General features: G+C 51.4%; 1 protein-coding gene across 1 annotated transcript; it reads left to right on the top strand.

Annotated features, from left to right (window-relative positions):
- Positions 1 to 2,702: 2,702 nt before the first annotated feature.
- Positions 2,703 to 10,845, top strand: LOC119109851 (adhesion G-protein coupled receptor F3-like). Its single transcript, XM_037233604.1, has 6 exons — positions 2,703 to 2,717; positions 3,408 to 3,617; positions 9,477 to 9,596; positions 9,959 to 10,077; positions 10,417 to 10,523; positions 10,748 to 10,845. The coding sequence occupies exons 2-6, from the start codon at positions 3,408 to 3,410 to the stop codon at positions 10,843 to 10,845; spliced, it is 654 nt and encodes a 217-aa protein (XP_037089499.1). The 5' UTR covers positions 2,703 to 2,717.
- Positions 10,846 to 13,665: the final 2,820 nt, after the last annotated feature.

Genomic DNA, 13,665 nt, shown 5'->3' with positions numbered 1-13,665 from the left:
CCTGTGCTGCTTCTCACTGTCATGGACCGCCACCTGGTCTACTTGAGCCCATCGCCTGCAGCCTCGCCGGCATGGCCATCCACTACTGCTTCCTCTCCGTGTTCGCCTGGAGCATGGTGGAGGGCGTCCACCTGTACAAGGTGTTGCGACACGTGTTCGAACCCAAGAGTAACTCGATGACCAGGTGGGCACCGGCAGGTAGGGTGGCAGAAAGCGGACCCGACTGGAGCGCCGTGGCCCGATGGCGGGGGGGGGGGGGCGTCCTCCAATTACGTGTGGAATTAGTGGAGATTATGCACTCCCCACAGTGATCATGTCTTGGACGCGTGTCGTAAGAAATACGAAAATTGGGACTCGATGCTCTCAAACTTTGTTGTATCGCCATCTTGATCTAGGCATTGTGCTCGATAGTGTAGAAATAATCTCATGTCATGCCAGAAGTGACCTGTTAACGTTTGAAGACTTCAAAGCTAGCAGACGAGCGCCACGTTGAGAAGGGTTGTGGGCAGGGTAGGGTTTCCCGTGTTCGCCATCATCAGGTGCCAGAACCCCTCTATTGATCTTCGCTCAATCTGCTAGCCTGAGGAGCGCCCGAAGGCAAACATGTCAGTTTTACCCAGGGTTGAGGTTCATCTGCCATTTCTAGATGTTTTTGCATGCTTCTATTACACGGGCTTTTGCCGCGGCAGTACGCCTTTCATGAGAGACCGTGTGTTTCTATTGGGTTTTCTTCTGCCTTGTTACTTCACGCGGAAGTGTCCGAGCCTGGGATGCTGCATCTTCTTTGCTTTGTTGCTCCCATCCACCAAGCACGCCGCTGGATATATGTGGGCCAGGGGTGTGAGGCGGTGTTGGTCTGCCTCAGGTATTACATGTACGGCTACCTGGGCCCTGCGCTGATCGTGATCGTCACCAACACGGTGGCGCTGGGCACCGACCAGTACGCCTACGTCCGGGATGAATTGTGAGCTCTACGGCGCTCCGCCTTTTGGTCACCTACTGAGAGATTCGCTCGCCAATCTGTTGCAATCAGCACGCCTTTCATATTCATGCATTTTTCTTTGCCTACCTGTCTGACTTTGTGTCAGTAGGTTCCGTAGCGTTCAGCAGGTTACTGGCGGCGTCTATAAAGAGTTGTGCTTATCTGATGCATGGTCATTGGGTATTTATCGCACGTCGTGTCGTACGATCATATGCTTATCAATATTGTGTGTGCCCGTCTGCTTAGTGATCCATTTACTTCGTGTGCATGGTGTTGCATGCAATAACATTAGCCGTTTTTTCTCAAGGATTGCGATGCAAGGTTTTAAAAACTTCTAAAAATGTTTAGCGCTTATTTTCCAACGAAACGACTTTTACCCACGATTTTCGGCTAAAAGTGTTTTGTGGAGTTAAAAAGTATGCTTGTAATTACGTAAATTTGGGTAATATTGTGGTTTACTGGCTATCAGCAAGATCATGTTTTATTTATGGACAGGCATGATGCCAGATGTCTTCCCACCGAAACGTTTTAAAGCCTTTCAAAAACGTTCAGTGACATGTCTGACGCAGACGCGACAACAAAAAACTCCAACATTCTGGCCATGGCCCTGCTCATAGTTTTTCTGGCCATGTCCCCTGCAGTGCTTGCAGTGGTTAACTACCAGCACATGATCCATGATGAATGATCCTTGACTTAAATCATCGGAAAGCCCCCCCCCCCCTGCTCCACACGGTGCCGACGGTAAACAATGTTGGCACCGCGGAGGCCCCCGACGGTTTACACGGCTGATTGCCAGGCCTGGTATTCGCCAGAATTTGATTGAGCTTAAGACATGGATTGAAAACAAATGTCTATAAAGAGATTTATTTCTTGTAATGAACTTATTTTTAACAAAGCATACAGGTTAGCTTCTGAATGTCAATAAAATTGCTTGAAAATGACCATTTTCCTTGTCAAAGTCCGTAAGTATATACCAAACTTCCTGGAGGCATTTTACAATTTTTTTGATGACTTTTAGCGTATTGAACTGTCGTGGAAGTGGCTATTATGTGCATTAGCACATTGCAGATCTTCTGGTAATTGCGCATGCGAATAAAAACGCTGGGGGCAATAATCCGCAAGCTAGCTATAAACTGTGTACACGATTTTAGTGACCAGAGTATTCGCAAATGCACACACCGTGTGCTAAAATGCGTTGTCAGCGTAGTTTACATTTGATGTAATCAATGAAACCAATCAATAAGGCCACTCACGTTGAACATTGTGATGTATGATGTGAATTGAACGCCAGAGAAGAGGACTTCGTAATGCCCACAGTGTGCGCATACCGTTATGTTCGTTACGTAAGTTGTTCAGTGCATTTGCGAGGAACATTACGCATATAGATGAGATCGGAATCAATATCCGTTCTTCCTCGTAGAATAAACAAGGAGAATGGAGACACAGATGTGATATTTCGGCTACATGTCTTACCGAAAAGACTATCAGTAGAAGACCTTGAATTTACGACTGAATTCGTTTCGATAAGGGCATGCAGCCGAAATGACGCATCTATCTCTCCGTTCTGATTTTTCTTTTAGGAGGAATTCATGCTTTTAATACTGACTCATCGTTGTATTCCTTGTATTCAAAACTGAATATTTACAGTTCTCCACCTGCTTTACTTTTCCAGTTGCTGGCTGAAGGTCCCCTATTTCATCTGGTTCTTCAATGGCCTCTGGCAGTTGTTTTGATCGTAAGTATGAGTCGCTGTTTGACTGACGGACATCAAGAGAATGGGCTTACCTTGCCACTTCAAAATGAAGACACAAAGGCATTGTCATGAAAAAGCACGTGCACACGAACAGATACAGACACTGGTACGCACGCACGCACGCAGCTGTGTGTGTCTGTCCTGGCGGAGACTGACAAGCACATGACAAGACGCGTCTCGGGTAGCTGTGGGCTGGCGGCGGCCGACACCAATGAAGAGGCTGCTAATGCCCTTATTACCAAACCTTTGGTGTGATCTGTGCTGTGAGGCTTGCAAAGTAGCGTTGCATTTCCCACCCCCGAGCGTGCCGTGTCCTGCCTGCCCAAGGGACGAGTTGTCTCCATTGGTCCGACGTGGTTCACTGAATCGACGTCAATGTTTCGTCCGCTTGGTGAAACTGACGCTTGGGTCTGAACACGCCGTCACACACAATGCACTGGTTGCACCATTGAAACGGCAAACAAACAAGCCAGCCACTAAGTTGCGATCTTCACCTGGAGTGGAATGCCGTCCACCCTTGCCACTGACTACCCCGCGTGGAGCTCATAAACACACACAAACGTCACAATATGGTTCGTCCCGCGCGGTCAGTTCCTGGCGTTGCCTGTCTCCTTGGTTTTCATGACCCTGGCGCTGTAGACGACTACGCTGACCATCTCCCTGCGGTCGCAGATGAACATGCTGGTAGTGGTGCTCGCGTTCCGTTCGGCGGCATCTCTAAAGGTGAATCAGTTACGGGCCAAGAAGGAGCGCATCAAACGGTGGCTGAAGGGGTGGTTCTGCCTCTCCTGTCTGCTGGGCGTCCAGTGGACTGTCGGCTATCTACTGGTGGATGGCTCCAACGTCTTCGACTACGTCTTCACGGTGCTGAACTGCTCTCAGGTGAGGAGTGAGACTTCTGCACGGGTGTCAAAAGCTCTAACACGTGGTGCACAGATCACATGAGTAGCATATCAATAGCCTCTGCAGGAGCGCTCCGTCATAGTAGAAGGCCGTCGAAGCATGATGTGTATGGCGTGAGAGGAACTACAGTAGTTTGATGTGCTTCAGTAGTTTTGGGCTAACTGCTCTGCTTCGGGCTCCTTCGCTCACTCGACTTCACAACCGTGGTCGATCAACTGGCAACTGCTCATTGGTTGATATCCACTACTATAATGTGGTCCATCCCGCGCTACGGTCATGAAATGTAAGTTGTTTCGGCTGCCCAACAGTTGTGAAATGTACTGGATGAACCTTCATAGGCGGGGTATAAAAAGCATTAGTGGCCAGTATCAATTTATTATGCGAACAAAATGTATAAGTCGCCTATGTTGCACACACGAGCACAAAACGGGGTAAATCTGAACATATTGTTGAGCTTTCAAAGGTGATTGAAATATCCTACATGCTTTGACACTTCGGCGTTGTGACTATTTTGAACGCGAATTTATAACGTGCGAACCATGTTAGGGATCAGTGGCGCGTGCAGGGTTCTAAAATGTGAGGGTTTAAGAAGAAATACAACCATTTGACATTCGGGCAAAACGTTGCAATGCAAATATAGATTGATTGGCTCTCTCCTCTAAATTGCGATCGCTTGCACCTGCTTCCGGCCACGCCACATACCGTTTATAGATGTAGAACATGCAGAGTCGGGTCGCTCAAAAATGCGTGGTGCAAGGCTGATGTACCTAGAATCGCGACTTCTTCCCCATGCTTCGATATTTAGCACCAGACTTGTGACCTGATACGTTCACCCTGCAGTGTATCATTTGCATGCAGTGCACCATTTCCTGGGGTGTGGTAGCTGAGCTTGGGTCTCTTAATGCCGTCCCCTTGATTCACTCTACCACATCTTTCATCCGTCCCTACAATATCTGTGCATTCTAATCAAAGACAAGACCGCCTCTTAGCTTTAAAAGCATATGAAAGCAAAGATAATCAGAGGGTGCCTTCACGCCCATTATAAACGTAAATCAATACATTAAAACCAACATACTGTGCTTCGAAATCACCGTCAGTTCGTCATGGAGTTTCCTTCCTTGCGCGCCGTCTACATCCCGCATAGTAATCCAAAGTTTTCAGGTGGCGTGGGTTAACTCCTCTGCGTGATTACCACGAGGCTGCAGGCGAGTGAATGTTGAGAAACGGCAAAATTAGTGCTTTGGCGGCTAGCGTCGGTCTTGCTCGTCTGCCGTGCTTTCTGGAAACTAACACATGTAATACCACCGAATCGCAGGTTTACTCAGTTTCAGCGATATTGCAATATCACTACTTTTTAGCCCCCTCCCCACCACCCCCTTATTGAACTAGTATAGAAGAAATAAAATCTCTCCATGGCGGGCAAAAATTGAAGAACCGGGCTAAAACCGGGTCCATATTTCCACAGTCTAACGTAGCAGGCGACATGAGACTAACTGATGCTAGCGGAGGGAAAAAAAACGGCCAGATCATACTGGAAACAGCATGGACCGGCGTGCTGAGACCAGCACGCGTTATCTTGTGTAAGCCATACATCCACGGGAATGTTGTCGTTTCTGAGGATTGATATCACATTACAACACCCGACAGATTGAGTTCTGAGGATTGATATCACATACAACGCCCGACAGGCTGAGGCGTGAAACCGACTACAAGATATATGCGGATACACCGCCTACCGCCCGGTGGACACACCGTCTACCGTTTACCAAAACAAGATGTAAAAGTCAAATATAAAAACTTCTATAAAGGGTCTTCAAACAAGAGGACATCACAGGGTGGAATATGTCCAGAGTGACCCACGTGGAAAGAGTAACGGGATGTGTTGGGTACAGATTTTACACGAATTACGCAAAATGGGGTATGGGTGCAGATGAAAAGCTCACGGAATGGTCGGGAAGATGCTTCAAGAAATTCCACCTAGCGTTTCCACTTGGATATCCTTCAGGGTTTAACAATAACAATACAAATAATGAATTTCGGGGCCCATTAACACTACTTTTACCGTTATTAAAGCGACACAGTCAAGTTCGTTGTAATTTACTGGAAACTTTTCAATAATCTAGAATCAAAGTGCTGGAAATAAAAATGGGTGGGTACGGGGCGGGTGCAACAGATGGGGAGTGGTTAGCGGGTGGGTGTGGGCTCAGCCCAGTGGGCAGTGGGGTAGATTTGGCGGAGGAAGTCTTGGCATGGAAAACCTATGCTTTAACAGCCCGAGCCATATATACGCCAGTAATCGACGCATCTTTGTTAGTCCCATTCAACTGACCTGGGTGGCCGTCATGCCTCCAAATGGCTCATGTTATCGTGAACGGTAGCCACGGTGAAAACTTGTCTGACCTCGCGTTACCTCGGAGATCGAACTAGTCAGGGTCTAAAACCTTGAGCTTGAAAGATTCACGTGCTAAAAACCATGAGTTTATGTTAGGTTGGTACGTGCGGTTCTATTAATCTGTTTCACTAACATTGATGGAGACCTGAATGCTCGTCTCGGTTGACTCTAAGCTCTGGCAAGTGGGTTTTAATACATTGCGCTTAAAAATGGCTAATATAGTCGTTTTTGGAGCAATTTGAAAAATTAGAAGAAGTTGAAAATGTTATCTTTTTCCCACTTTGTAAGTCGTATGCTCTCATTAGCGGCTGTGCTCTTATTACAAGTGAGCGGTTATTAGTGATATTGAGGATATAGTGGTACTGAGGTTAATATTAGTGAGTGGCTGTTTTTCCGATGGCGCTGACATTGCCTGGCATTTTTGTTAACGTCTTGCTTTTAGATAACCCTCAATCTAGGCAGTGGCCCAAATTAGTGGCATCCAGGTTCCAAGCTAGTGGCATACGACTCAGCAGTGCAATGTTTACCGATATACAGAGTTTAGGTGAGGACACAGCATCCCAGAATGAGTTGGGGCTCAGCAGTGCAAAATGACAAACCCTACGCCAAAATGCGCTCCAACACTAGTTTCCCCCCGGATTTGGTCCATCTCCTTCTCGAAGTGCTGGGCGAGGGCGTTGGAGCCCCTTTCCTCCCCGTTGAATGGGAAAGTTCATCCTCGGTTTCAACCAAATCCAAGGAGGCCCAAATAGCCATGTCAATATCGATAGCGAACTCATGCTGACTGCACGGCTTAAGCACGGCGCGGTCTCGATCAATAAAGGGCTTAGCGCATGCATGTGAGGCGACACCACGTCATTGCCACGCCATGAGCTCCACGCTATGAATCATAGTCGAGCCGGAAACTTCAAAAACCGGAAACAACTTCTGTAATAAGTTTATTATGAGCATGCATATGCTTCATTGTAACGTAGGACGTATGCATTCTTTCGAAACATCTTGAAATCTAAGAAATCATGCGTTTTAGAGGCGGCTAGCGTATCCTCCATTACAGACTTCCACGCCAAGGATCCGGTTTCGAGTGGCAGCACAGGTCATGCCTACGGAGGAGGTAATGTGTTGACTTTTAGGGCGGCTAGCCTATCCTCCATCACAGACTTCCACGCCAACGATCCGGTTTCGAATGGCAGCACAGGTGATGCCTACGGAGAGTAATGTGGTGGCGCGCATCGCGCCGCGCCTGCATATCTGAACAGGAAGCTGTTCGCGAGAGCTCGTGAGCCATTAAAACAGCGACAGCAAAATAAACAGGGGTGAGCAAGGCCCTCTATACTTTCACTCACGGGGAGCTGCTGGGAGACCCTGGAGGTCCTAGAGGTCTCTTTATCCGTATGGGGTGCGGGTCTGCGGGCAGTGCGATACGGCACGTTCCGCAGCATGGGCCGCGGCCGTCTGCGTTAACAAGAAGCGTGCCCGTGGCTGGCGCTGAAGGAATGAGCCGACTGACGTACCGTGAATGTGCTTCGAAACTGCATACGATACGTTCGTGTCTTGAGTATTGCAACAAATTCCTAAATGCATTACCAGGATAAGTTATTATCACTGTGCTTCCTTCTAACCATAACATCCTTCTATTGCTGTATCCCCACTGTATACGGAGAGGCAACACAAGAGCCATTTGCGCTCCTCTCGCTCTGTCTCTGGGCGGCCGAAGGCTGGCACGAGGACCGTACTCGATCCTTTTGCTGTCTCCCTGACCGGAGGCACATGAATTAGGCACGCTCCTGTTGCTTGGTTCCTGCTGTAAGGAGAGGTGCGGCGCAAGGTTCGTGTATGTTCCTGTTGCCATGCCTGCACGCCCTAATGTTAGCGGCCAGCTGGCGGCCTGCAGGTGCCTGCAGCCAGGCCATTAAAATGGCGTCAGCAGCGGGGTCAGTGGACGGGCAGTGGCGGTGGTTCGCCGCTGCCAGTTCCGGTTCACACCCGCTGCGATCGGCAGCACTTCTGTTGCCTGCTGATCAGAACCAGGGTTTGACGCGTAGCTCCTCCACAGCGGCACCCAGGTATGTTAACGGCAACGCGCTGCCCTGCGGCGGTGCGGTGTAGGCGCAGGGTCGCTTTGTGCAGCCGACGAGCTCAGCTCGTGGTCCGGCGTGAGTTACGTCTGCGCCTTGTTCGGAGCGCGTGCGGTCGGCACGTCTGTCGGCCGGCTGCCGCGGCGCGGCGCGGGCAGGAACAGGAACCGTGCTGTGACGGCCAAGGTCGGCTGTGCCGCGCCCGCCGGTGTCGGCCGGTCGGCAGACCCGGCCCGCTGCCAGACGCGGCGTCAGCGGCGTCCACCGCCTGACGCGGCACGGGTCGATCACTGCCGCCCGGCCACACTGCTGACCGTGCTGGTCAGCTGGGCGCGTGCTGGCCACCCAGCGGCATCACACAGACGCTTCTGTAGCTGGAGCTGAGGGACAGTGCAGCAGCCGGAAGCTAGGAAATAGGGTCTCATTTAAGTACTCTGTCAGGTCCGACGACAGAGGGTAAAACGAAGACCAGGGTTTAAGTGCGGAGCCGGAAGCTGTGCTAATATGTAAGCAGGAAAGAATTACTAATTGTTGTGGTTAACGTAATTACGGGCAGCAACGGTGAATCACTATACGCGTTCAAGGACGGTGATGATTAGATCCATGATAAGTGCATCGAGGGTTTAAAAACCACATCAGATTCGACGTGTTATCAGTCAACCTCAGTCTTCGATGAGAGCTAGGGCCAGACAACCGGAGCCGAGTGATCCGGGTTTAACGGCTACCATTCGCGCCTGTTACGCAATGACAAATGCTGAACAAATACCACCACTGGTAAGTTGCGGTACGGAAAAAGCATGCGGGCTTTCCCTGGAATGATAGCTGCGAACTCGAAGGCGCGACAACTTACTATGCTTACGCGCTTTCGTACCGTACCAATGCGCTAGGAAGTTGTGCACACCTGCGCGAGCCCCTGTGCATTCGTGGACAATATGAGGTAAAGCACGACAAAGTTATAAGCACGGTTGTGCATAGTGCATTATGCCTCGGTGCCTCGACTTCGAAACCCGTTGATCATGTTCCTAGCAACACCAATCTTACAGTGGGCTCGGGGGCAGTTACACCCAATATTGCTTTTCTTCCCCACACCGTTTATGGTCGCCTACCCGATAAGAGCTTTATTCGTGGCTGAATTGGCTCTGTATCGCGATGAGCCTCACCTGCGTCGTACCTGGGGTAGCGATGGTGGCGCCGCCGCTCCCCCGGCTGGGGAGGGGTGGGGAGGGTCGTCCCGCTGGCGCAGTTCTTGCCTCCGCGCCGACTCCCCGTGATCTCCGCCAGCGCCACTGTGGCGCGGTGACGCCGTGGTGCTGGTGTTGCGCGCGGTCCTCCGGCGCGGACGGGTGAAGTGCACGTGACTTCTGATTACAGGGGATCCTGATCTTTGTGTTTCACTGTCTGCTGCGCTCGCGGACGCGCCAGATCCTGCTGGGCCGCTTCAACACGGCCAAGAGCAGCACCATGATGAACAGCGTCTACGGCCAAATGGTGGTGAGTGGTGCATGATTGTCCCTCTGTGCCCCTAGCCCTTCCGCTATTGGCCGGTAGGGCCGCTTTTTGTGTGGTAACACAGTTCTCCGAGACGGTGTGCTCTTATGAAGTCGAAGGAGGTGAACTAGTCGAATTTCCCCGCCTAAGTAACACTGAATCTGCATTTGAACGGCTCTGACCTTTGCTGGTGCTGGATGCTATCGAGATGTTGGCTGGTATGTCGGTTGGCAAAGCGCGGCTAAGTCGATGTGTCAAACGCCGCTAGAGGAAGTTTTGCACAAATAGATTGTGGATCAGCCCGTTCCTCGCGTGGGCCGTTGAGCTGGTCTGGCGTCATATGTGTGCCTTTGGTGAGCCTGCAGTTGGCCCAGCAGAAGAGTCAGCAGTGTCGGCAGACGCGCCAGTCACTCGACACCTCCATCACCACGCTGTCTTCTCAGCCGGCCGGTATCAGCTCCGACTCCGAGTCATCTCCGGCCAGGTAACGCTCTTGTGGCCTGATGTGCCGCCTGAGTTAGCTGGTGTGCAGCCCACTCGTAAAGCCGGACGATGCGTAAAGAGGCAGCAGACGAAAGATGTCATACCAATGGAGAGGAGATGCCTCAATTTCTAGATGTTGAGTGAAATGTGTCTTTTATGATTCTTTTAACATTCACGCAAAATCAGTCACGGCCTCAATGGTGCCCTTTTAAGTATTAGGTGCATATGCGTAGTGTCAACATCGCGATCCCTCCAATGGTGCCGGATTGCCAGTGGTGCGGTCATCGCCGACCGACCCTCGTCAGCCAGCCAGTAGCGAAGTGTGGGCTGCCGCCGGCAGCGCGCGGAGCCGCTCGTCTGACGAGTCCGGCTCGAGGAGGCGCTCCCGGCCGACCAGCGGCCGCCATCTGAGCCGTCAGCGCCAGGCCACCGACGGCCAGCCGACCGGCACCCAGAGGGCCGCGTCAACCCAGGTCAGCCAGGGCCACACTCAGCCTGCGGCGCCACGAACCGTCTCGAAGTGCGTGAGGTCAGCGCGCAAGTCACATGGCCAGCAACCCCGTCAGCGTCGCTGCCGGTGGCTGTGGCTGGTCGGTGATCGCGCCAATGTCGCTGCCGGTGGCTGTGGCTGGTTGGCGACCGTGTCAGCGATGTGACGGTGTTGCCGGCAGCGTTCGAGCCGGAGGAGCCGTGGACGCCGTTGCCGGACATCTCTGAGGAGGCCGAGCAGACCTCGCGCCGCGCCGGGGCCAGCTACGCACCAGGCTGAGCGAAGCGCGCCGGACGCCTCCCGCCGCGTGGCGGCCCCGATGGGCGCAGAGATGTACAGGTGCGCGCGGGTGACCGTTTTGGGGTCCCTCACAGACAGATGGGGGCGAGGCATGGCGGCACTCGTGTACATCATGGTGCTGATCGTCCGGCAAAGGGGCAGGGTCCGGCTGGACCCCACTAGGGCGTGCATAATTGAAGATGTCGTGTTGTCCATTGGTTTTAACACGCGCTCGGGTGGGGAGGGAGGGGGGGGGGGCGGGGCGGTCAAATTGCCCCCCCCCCCGAAGGTCTTTCCTGAATGGTTTCTCCGAATTTTGCTTAGCTGTAGACAATTGAATAGTGGATCGTCGACATCAAAAATTTAGATGCACCTGGTAAGGTCGCTGACTCATGGCAGGGTCAAAGTCAGGCAATGGTTTTAGCGAAGGCTGTCTCTATGGAATTGGTCCAATCTGATACAACAACGAAGTTTTGACGAAGCCCTACATCACTGAGATGCTTTTTTAGGCACCACAAATATTGAATGAGCAAATTACGTTGACCCAAGTTCAGGTACAAAGCTCAGACCAAGATCACAACCAACGTGATTTATTACTCTAGGGCTTGCTGTATGGGACAGTCTGTGGTGCTCATTTCAAATCCATTGACAGCAGGAACTACATTATACATCTTCCGTTGACTTCTTAGAGGTCAGAAAAGGTCATTAACCCAATATGACCTGGGTCGACGTTTTGTTTTAGGAGCATACTGCCTAGCGTAATCTTGTCGCTTATTCAAATGGAAAACTCAGAGCAGTATTGTATGGGTTTTAGTCACCATGGCCTTAAAAAGGTCAAACAAGGTCACTGACCTCAAATGGGCTTCTGATCTTTTGCTTGGGAACATTTGCCTAAATTCTGGGGCACTTGGAGACCAGCCTGGAATTCGGCCTTGTTTGACCTTATTTTGCCTGAAGGTCATGACCTAGGAAGCTCACACATTGATCTAAGTGAGTTCACGTACAGGTCAAGACACCCTGTAAATTTAGTATATCTAGCTTTCCTAGTTCCCGAGTTCTCAGGGGAGAGGGTGTCAAATTGACCCCCCACCCCACCCGAGCGAAGGGTATCTAGCCGGCCACCCGGGCGCGCGTTAAATGTGCACGGGGATACTGTTTGCGTGCCCGACAACAGACTTATCAATATTGCTGTCGTTACTTTCTCGTGGTTGCTTAACACTTCTTAGATCACTTTGTTCGTGCGATAAATGCGGTTTTCAGTATGCTAGCTTTATCATATTCTTCGGTAGACATTGCGCAGTGCTGCGTAAGCGTTGTACGGTGCTGCTGTACCCAGTGACGACTGTTGTGACGGCGGTGGTTGATGCCGGTAGGAGTCACAGCGTCGGCCACTTGCGCCACGGGAGGAGGGTCCGCTGAGTCAGCGCCTGGGCCGCGCCGGCCTGCTGACACGCACGTGCTTGCCGTCGGCGGTGTCTACCCGGGGCGGGTTGCCCCAACACTGGAACATTTCATCTTCTCCGGAGATCTTGTCTTGTTCATTCTGCGAGACAGGGTCGCCGTCTGGTCGCACTGGTTGACCGATCTGTCGAGGCTTCGCGAGAGCTATTGATCACTGGGTATTCTACTAGTCCGCCCGGCTTCGCCAGCTCGGGCGGTTGTCTAAAACAGACCCCTGTAGTCTGCTGCGACCACCCTGCTGTAACAAGCGGGGAAACATAGCTGTCCCGGTGCCGACCGAACACAAATGCACCACCGCTGTAATGATGATCAAATCATGGAATCGAAGCGTGGTGTCCGTGCGCATGTGGCAACTCTGAACAAATGACACTGGATATGTTTATTTAGTCTGAAGATTATCTCCCGGTGAGATTCCCTTTCGCTTGCTTTTGTGACGTCTCAGCACTGAGAGACATATATGAGCCGCGTCGAGGGCGGTCAGCTTTACTGTGGGTGCTGAAAACCCCGGCTTTCCTTTCTGTGCTGCGTCACGCTGTGTTTGCATCCGTACTTGCTTGCTCCCAGCGTTTGGACTCTTTTGACGAGGCAGTTCTGCCACAGCCACTCCTGCCATGTACGCGTAACGTGTGTCTTGCAGCTGTGCTTCGCCGCCTTTGCAGGTTTGATGCCACCTATCATCTCCTAAAAAACAAGTTTGTCGTGATGCTCTGTGGATCGTCCTGTCTTCAACGCTTTGTTATTCGTATCGAGTAAGATTCCGAAATAGAAATCTCTTGAAGTAGATACGCGTGTAGAAGTTCGTGGTTTTTAGCTACGACTGAGAGCATTATCGTAGCGTATCGTACATATATTTTACGGCATCCTTAGGTGTAGGGTGCATGATTGCTAAGAGTGTGCTGCTTTAAACGCAAATACAGAAAACACGCTGCTGAATAGTACAGGTGCTGTCAATGTTTCACAAAGCCGCCGCCATGGACCGCGCCCTATGGTGACGGATCATTGTAAAGGTGACCGGCTCCAGTCGGCCAGTTGAGGCCGAGACTGGGATACACGGCTCCCTGCATTTGAACTAACCCGGAAAAAGTCGGAATGGAGAGCAATTTGCGGTGAAAGGTCAGGCGCTCCACCCTTGACATGATCCAAAATTTCCGATGCACCTGTAAGGTTCCTCGATTGTGATGCAGATACACCCAATGGGGATAACGCTTGGCTATGATGCATATGGCGAGCGCTTGCCTGGTGTGTCCTGTCCTGGCCTGAAGACAATGCTCATCTGGGCCATGCGAGCCGTTCACGTCCAGAATCCGTTCCATCAGTGCTAGTCCTGGTCCCGAGAGAGAGAGAGAGAGAGAGATAGAG

Source organism: Pollicipes pollicipes, unplaced genomic scaffold (assembly GCF_011947565.3).
Source record: "Pollicipes pollicipes isolate AB1234 unplaced genomic scaffold, Ppol_2.1 Scaffold_7231;HRSCAF=8579_pilon_pilon_pilon, whole genome shotgun sequence".
Lineage (NCBI taxonomy): Eukaryota > Metazoa > Arthropoda > Thecostraca > Pollicipedomorpha > Pollicipedidae > Pollicipes > Pollicipes pollicipes.
This window is presented reverse-complemented; position numbering and strand designations above follow the sequence as displayed.